Genomic DNA, 7,836 nt, shown 5'->3' with positions numbered 1-7,836 from the left:
AGATGCAAAAATTACCAAATTACCATCGCATTTTTTTTTAAAAAAAATTGTATTAATCCTAAACGTTGATTTAGGTAAAATCAATAGCTCATATTTAACCGCACAACTACACGGGACACACCCAACCGCACGAGAACTGAATTATATATTATATATATATAAACAAGTCAGGCCTACGGGCTTGTAGGCCAAGCCTTTACATATAGGCCTGGGCCTATTTAATTAAATAAGCTTCTAGATAAGCCTAGGTTTGATGTTTTTACTAAATAGGCCAGACCATAAGCCCCTATGAAGGGGCCTGGCCTATTCCCATCCCTACCTACAGCTACAAAAATCATATCATGCGTGACAAAAAATGATTGAGATTATTCATTAAAGATACCAGATTACAGAATGCAATTTAGTTTTTTTCAAGCTGATAATGAATAAATTGGAGTAGATAATAAAGTTTGCAGTATTCATCATTATAAGCTTTGCCAGAGGAGCCAATATTTGTATTTGGAAGAGAAGAAGACAAGAAGTGTCTGACTCTAAAATTAGAAGGAAGTATTCCAATGGCTGAATTTTAAAGGCTCTCTCCTTTAGCCCTCTGCCACCAAAACAATCATCCAGGTAGAATTTCAAGAAATGAAAGATGGTTTTGTCCTAGCAGGAACAACACAATCTGGCAGACAGGGATTATCACTCACTCCATCACAGCAACTCCTCCAGCAGCTTTGATCTTTTCGATTATGTGGTTTGCCTCCTCTTTGGTAACCCCCTGCTTAAGAACTGCAGGCACCTTTTCTACGAGGTCCTTGGCTTCCTTCAATCCCAAATTTGTAAACCCTCGTACCTCTTTGATCACCTTGATTTTTGCGGCTGCATCAAATTTCTCTAGCTTAACATCAAATACTGTTTTTTCTGCCTTCTTCTCCTCGGCCTTTGATGCTCCAGCTCCTGACCCTCCACTGCCACCAAAATCTATGCCTTCTACTGATATAGGTTTCATCATGGGATGCTTCAATCTCTCTCTAAGTGTGGGCCCAATTTGTCTGCGCTCCTCGGGTGTGAGGGCAGCAATCCGTTCTACAAGCTGAATGATCTTATCGGAAGGTGGGGGTCTAGGGCCATATGGATCGTACACGGCAGGGTATTTGTATCTTCTAGGCTTGGCATTTGGATCTCTTGGAACAAAATCAGGTTGGAAGGAACGACATTGCAAAGGCCCTGTTATTCTACAAAAAGCAATGTGTGCCCTGGAGGATCTAAAAGTTGCAAGGAGCTTCATGGCTTGCGGATGAAGGGCGACAAGAGAAAGATGGCCGGAAAGAATGACTTCATTTACTTGGAATGAATTCCTTTATCAGTTTGATTCTGCAGCTGTTACAAAATTGTTGGGAAGCAAAAATGAGATGTTTAATGTTTAATCAGCCACTTGCACAAGTAGGACATCATTATGACATTATCTAGTATAACAAAGATGGAGCATGTCACTATATGTTCTGGAAGAGATCCATCAGTAAAGATTGAAAGATATCCAATGTAAAAAAAGTTACTAAGACATTGTTGGCATTTAATAAGAGCTTTTCAAATCAAGTTCATAAGAAACATATTGCAAGAAATCAGACAGGCCTAATCCCAAATTAATAAGTCAATTATTAAATGTAGAAGAAAGGTCAAAAAATTTGAAGTGATCAAACAACTTAACAGAAGTTAAAAGTCGCGCATCCATGATACTTTAAACTTCAAATTTCTAGCGGTATCACCACGCCCACATTTGTAGTACTCTTCAAAATGCGTAGTATCATAACAAAGGAAATATAGTATCACATTAGAACATATAGTATCTTATTGAATTCAAACTATATGCTCACACAACAGCTGATACCATTCCGATTCAAAAAGTACTTTATTTATAATATCATGTGAATATGTGATACTGTCTCAACATTGTGATAACATATTTCGTTTGTTCTAAAACTGCATATTCTAAAAGATGAAACTTAAGTGGGCTAATAGGCATCCATGAAGTATAGCATTTGTTCATAATCTTCCAGAGATTTTTGTAACTGAAAGCATATTTGTTTCTGGTGGACCATAAATTTGTATAATGAACAACATTTTCACAGTTAGTACATTTTGAAATTGACAGAATAGATGAAGTACATTGTGAAACTTGAGGCATAGTGGAATTGCTATGTACAAAGTGGGAAATACTAGTCTTGCTATATAGCTGTATTGGCATGGGTGTTGCTATAGGAGCAAAATGAATCCTAAATTACAGCCAAATTTAAATTTTATAGCCAACTCTAACTTGTTACCCCATACTTCTCTTTAGCTTTTGTTCCCTTTTCTAGAATAGGAAGAACATCAAATGACCTCTTCATATACATTTAACTATTATTGATGCGTTTTATACCTTGTTTCAAGCCAATGAATTTAATAAATTCAAAATTTCAAATTCTCATGTTAAATAATGTAACTAAAAACATTGGAAAAAAATGAGTAGAACAGAAATATATGCAGCTTAAACACCTTGCAATTCATCAATCTTTGATTTACCAAACTTGGAAGTTTACAAATGAAAATATTCATACAGGAATTTAAGCAAACACCTAGTATGCAACAATTAAAACATCTTGGAGAAAATACTTAGTAACAATAAAGCCATTCATTTTACATTGTTTGGACTTTGGAGCATTATTGATGAAAACAGAGATACGATTTAAAGACACTTTTCTCATCCATTTTACATTGTTTGGACTTTGGAGCATTATTGATGAAAACAGAGATACGATTTAAAGACACTTTTCTTTTCTCACTGCTCCACAGAACACATACTCCGAAATCTTTTCCACTATAAACCACAAAAACAAACAATTTTCTCTTGTTCCAAGTTTGTGATAGGTCACATTAATTTGAAAAAAAAACAAATCACGCGAAACACACATAAATAACGTGTTCTTACCCATAGATGCAAATTCAAGACCAGTTTTCAATTCTGAAAATTTCAATCAAAGAGTTCAAAAAGGCTAATAAAAAACCAAAAGAATCTTACCTGAAGCCTGAGCCCTGAAAGTATGTTCCTTCGTTCCTTAAGCTAGTCCTTCCAAATTTCCAATTCCAAGCGTGGAATAGGGTGGGAAATGGTTCTATGTTGGTTAATGTTAATAGGATCCGTTTGGAAAAAAAGGAAAAAAAAGTTTTTATTGTGAATCTAGTCTAAAAATTATGTACGTATAGATACAGGAAACAATCGTTAAACCCTTCACCACGTGTCTCTCAAAACGACGTCGTTTTGTTAAGTTGTGTGGGGTGTCGACGCGATAGAGTGTATGTAAATTATGTTACGGAGTATATAATTATGTATATATTATGTTATACAATTATGTATATTTTGGTATACAATTATATACATATTTTATACAACTATGTAAATTCGAATACACGATTTTTTTTATTACTTAAAAGTTTATGTGTATTCTATTATACAATTATGTACATTCTCATATGCAATTTTATACATTTTAGTATACAATTATGTACATTTTCAAAACATGAATTTTTTTAACAAGTTAACAGCAAACACGAAAAAACGGAATTTAAAAAAAAAAAGGTGCAAAACGACGTCGTTTTGCACCAGGGCGCACAATGCAATGTGCGCCTTGGTGCACGATATAAATTGCCAAAATTTTGAACCCGAAAATAAACTAATAAAGGAATAAGGATCAAATAAGCCATCAAACTACACATGAAAATGCAATTAGGCCATTGAACTAAAAAAAAAAAAAAATTACAATTGGTTCCCTGGACAACATAAAATATTACAATTAAGTCAAAAATGACTTGTTTACCTGATGGAGAGGTTACCCTATTAAAATAATACTTTTTAATTTTATTTTAATAATTTAAAATAACAAAACTAAATTTAAAAATAAATAAATAAATAAACATGTTTTCCGTTTCGTCTCCGCTGCCGGCAGCCTGGCTCCGGAGGCAAACCTGTTTTTTTTTTTTTTTTTTTTTTTTTAATTTAAAATTATTAAAATAAAATAAAAAAAATTATTATTTTAACAAGATAGCCTCCACATAATCAAGTTAACAAGCCCAATTGCAACATTTTGTATTGTTCAATGACCCAATTGCATTCTTTTTGAGTTCAATGGCCCAATCGTTATGCTGTGCATCCGTATGCACCATGCATGGTGCATACGGATGCCAAAACGTTGTTCAATGACCCAATTGCATTCTTTTTGAGTTCAATGGCCCAATCGTTATGCTGTGCATCCGTATGCACCATGCATGGTGCATACGGATGCCAAAACGACGTCGTTTTATTAAAAAACGCGCGTCTCCCCTTTAAAAAAAATTCAGGTTCGATTCCCAGCAACAACATTATATTGTTCATTCATTCTGGAATTTTAGTTCATAGATTATGGAATTATAGTTCATTGATTATGGAATTATAGTTCATCGATTATGGAATTGTAGTTCATCGATTCTGAAATTTTAGTTTATAGATTATGGAATTTTAGTTCATTCATTCTGGAATTTTTAATTCATAGATTATATTATGGAATTATAGTTCATCGATTATGGAATTTTAGTTCATATGTTGTTGCTGGGAATCGAACCTAATTTTTTTTTTAAGGGGAGACGCGCGTTTTATTAAAACGACGTCGTTTTGGCATCCGCATGCACCATGCATGGTGCATACGGATGCACAACATAATTTGCCTCAATGGCCTAATTGCATGTTCTTGTGTAGTTCGATGACCTATTTGACCCTTATTCCACTAATAAAATTATTATTGGGCTTAATGTTGAGATTGATTATTGGGCCATAATAATTAAATTAATTTAGTTAGGTCAAATAAATTTAATTTGGGCTATTGAATTAATTAATTAATTGGTTTAAGCCCATTTCATATTTGAATTATAATTATAATTATAATTATAATTTAAATATAATATAATTTTATTATATTTGAATTAGATAATTATAATTTAATTTGAATTTGAATTAGATAATAGAATAATGAACTTAAACTTGCTTTTGGGAAATGTTCATTTTCTTAATTAATAATTAATTAAAAGTGGAGTTTGTTGAGACATTTTGGTTAGGCTTTCCACTATAAATAGAACCTTCATTTGACATCTTAGGACACACAATTGAATACTTGAAGAACACTTAAAGAATTGAAGAGAAGCTCTGGATTGAAGATCAAGCCAAGCTAAAGGATTGAAGATCAAGCCAAGCTAAAGGGGATTGAAGATCAAATCAAGCTAAAATGGATTGAAGATCAAATATTTCAACCATTCAAGCTAAATTAATTCAACACCGAAATTTATTTTGATTCCAAAATCCTAAATTTTCGGGTATTTCGCGTACCAAATTTTAAACTGAGAAACCTATCTGAGTGAGACCGGGAGGATTCTGAATCAAGTGTTTGTCAAGAAATCATTTTTGGAAAAATTGTCTTTCAATCCCAAACTACCTTAAATATCAATTCTAGCCATGGTCCATGGAGTATGGTGAACCACACCACTCCAAGAACTTTGCCTAAGACATTTTCTACCCAAGCTTTTACTACTTTGCCCCTCACCAATCATTGAGCATCAACCTAGGGTTTAGCACACTATATAGACGTCACTATTCCATTGATGAATTCCTGATCTCTTTCTTTGCCTCACCAAAGCCTTGTCTGCCAAGTAGAAAGAAAAACAACACAATAAGTTTCTTAGGTTTGATCTCATCCATTCATCCATTTTCCATCTAGCTTCCATTCCTTTGCTTCCAATCTCTGAGATTTCTATCCTTAAGTTTTGTGGTATGGTTTATTTGGGGAGTTTAGGTGGTGAAGGAGGTGCTAGCTAAGTTGGGAAGAAGAAGAGATCCAAGCTAGGAGTGCAAGCAATAAAGGTATAACCCCATGGACTCCCACTTTAAGTTTTGGCTCTGTGAAGCCTTGTTTCTTAGGTAGAAATGAATAGAAATGCTAGATTTTTTATGTGTTTGAGTTGTGAAGTGATCTATTCCTTGTCTATGATGTGTGGTTAATGTTTTGGATGTGTTGGAGTTTTCTGAGATTGATTTGCAGATGAAAAGGGATCATTTGGTGCATAGGCAGTGTGCACCAGATGAGGCAACGGCCCCAGCCAATGACCCAACAAGTGGACCGTTGGCTAGAGCCGTGGCCATCCGGGCCTAGGGAACGTCCCTAGGAGAGGGTCGTTGCCTAGGGCCGGCAAGCTAACGGCTTGAGGGGGGCGGGCCTTGCTGAGCCCCGCCCCATGTTCTGTGAGTTTCTCCTGTGCAGTGGCCGGGCCCTTGTGGCTCAGCTACGTGTCGTTTCAGACCAGGTGTCACGGCCCTTGTGGCTCGGTACCTCGGGGCCGTCTTGACGCACGTTTTGGCTTTGATTTCGTTGAATTTGGATTAGAAATGAGCATGATATGATAGAATTTGTGAAGAAATCGTGTTACAGTAATGTTCAGATGAAAAGTATCAAAGTTATATTGCCTATGTGAATTGCTTGATGTTATTTGATTGCTAAATAGAGAAGCATGATCATTAAGTTTTCGAGTATTGTTAGAAAAACATGTCTAAAGTGTAATTGATTCATGGAGAATATAGTCTGATTACATTTGTTGGAGTGTACAGAGCATGTTGTTTTTGCAATCCTAGCATAATTATGTGTCTTTTGAAGAGTTCACAATAACATATAAAATTGAAGCATGTTGTACAGTAATTTACATTCCAAGCATATCATGTTTTATAAGTGCTAAATGACCAACGTGAGCCTAAGTATTATTTTCCAAAATTCATGAGCAGTTGGTATGTCATTACCTTGTTGCATTAAGAAGTTGTTGAGATGTGACAGGCATAAGTTTGGTGCATGAGAGATATACATATATTATCTATCTATATATGTGAGGTTTTGGAGGACCCATTGGGACTATGTCCTTACGGAGTAAAAGAGAAAGTAACGGATATTGCGATCCAACATATTTATCATGTAACGCGGTGTATTTCCACATTACGAGGTTGGAGACTGCCCGCCAGGCTTGGAATCCTGGTTAGGGGGTGTGCACACTAAAAGTACGATACCTGATTCCACAGAGAAAGCAAGCAAGAAAGAAAGATAAAGAACCAAAAGAGTGGTTCTGTGGGCGAGTTGAGTATGTGGCCGGCTAGAGTGCCGAGCTGGTTAGGTCCATTCACGATTTGTGAAGACCTACCTCCCCACGAGTTAGAGGTCCCGTAGTTACGGATGTGGCGGATGCACGAGATTGCACCGTACGCTAGGGCTTCGCTACGGCGGAGTACTTGCCTCGCACAAGAAGAGAAACGAGAAGTATGAGAAAGTTTGAGCAAGAAAGAAATCGAGTCAAGAGACTCAAGAGAAAGAAAGCGAGTCATTGTGACTCTAAGAAACCTCCACAGAAAAGTATTCTATTTAAAAACGAGTGTATAAGTATACTTATCCTATAGCATCTTATTGCATTTGAGTATAGTATTGCACGAGATTGAATTTGAGTATAGTATTGCACGAGATTGCATTTGAAGTATAGTATTGCACGAGATTGCATAATGAGAATGTTTGCACTAGATTGCATTTTGAGAATGATTACCCGAGATTGTATATTGAGTATGATTGTCTTAGTTGCATATTGAGGTATATCTAGTTTACATGGTGAGAACTTGAAAGCATGAGAATAATTTCTTATTGTTTGATAGCATGAAATTGCTTGTTAAGTTATGTGTTAGCATGAGATTGTTATTGAAATGTTATACAGGATTGAGATTTGCTATGTTATGTATGCGATAGAAAGCTTTGTGGTTTATATTAA

The 7,836-nt window shown here is 35.4% G+C and overlaps 1 protein-coding gene across 1 annotated transcript; it reads right to left on the bottom strand.

Annotated features, from left to right (window-relative positions):
• Positions 1–412: 412 nt before the first annotated feature.
• Positions 413–3,113, bottom strand: LOC109157233 (50S ribosomal protein L7/L12-like). The gene is made up of 2 exons (XM_019305132.1): positions 3,041–3,113; positions 413–1,362 (listed from the first exon to the last, which is right to left on the bottom strand). Exon 2 carries the CDS (start codon positions 1,268–1,270, stop codon positions 686–688), a length of 585 nt encoding a protein of 194 aa, XP_019160677.1. The 5' UTR covers positions 1,271–1,362; positions 3,041–3,113; the 3' UTR covers positions 413–685.
• Between the last annotated feature and the right edge of the window lie 4,723 nt (positions 3,114–7,836).

Source organism: Ipomoea nil, unplaced genomic scaffold, assembly GCF_001879475.1.
Source record: "Ipomoea nil cultivar Tokyo-kokei standard unplaced genomic scaffold, Asagao_1.1 scaffold2779, whole genome shotgun sequence".
Lineage (NCBI taxonomy): Eukaryota > Viridiplantae > Streptophyta > Magnoliopsida > Solanales > Convolvulaceae > Ipomoea > Ipomoea nil.
Note: the sequence above shows the minus strand (reverse complement) of the source record. Positions and strands in the feature narration are given on the sequence as shown.

Bases quoted from the DNA above. Each gene is read 5' to 3' on its own strand.
- LOC109157233 (XM_019305132.1), bottom strand. From the start codon at position 1,270: ATGAAGCTCCTTGCAACTTTTAGATCCTCCAGGGCACACATTGCTTTT.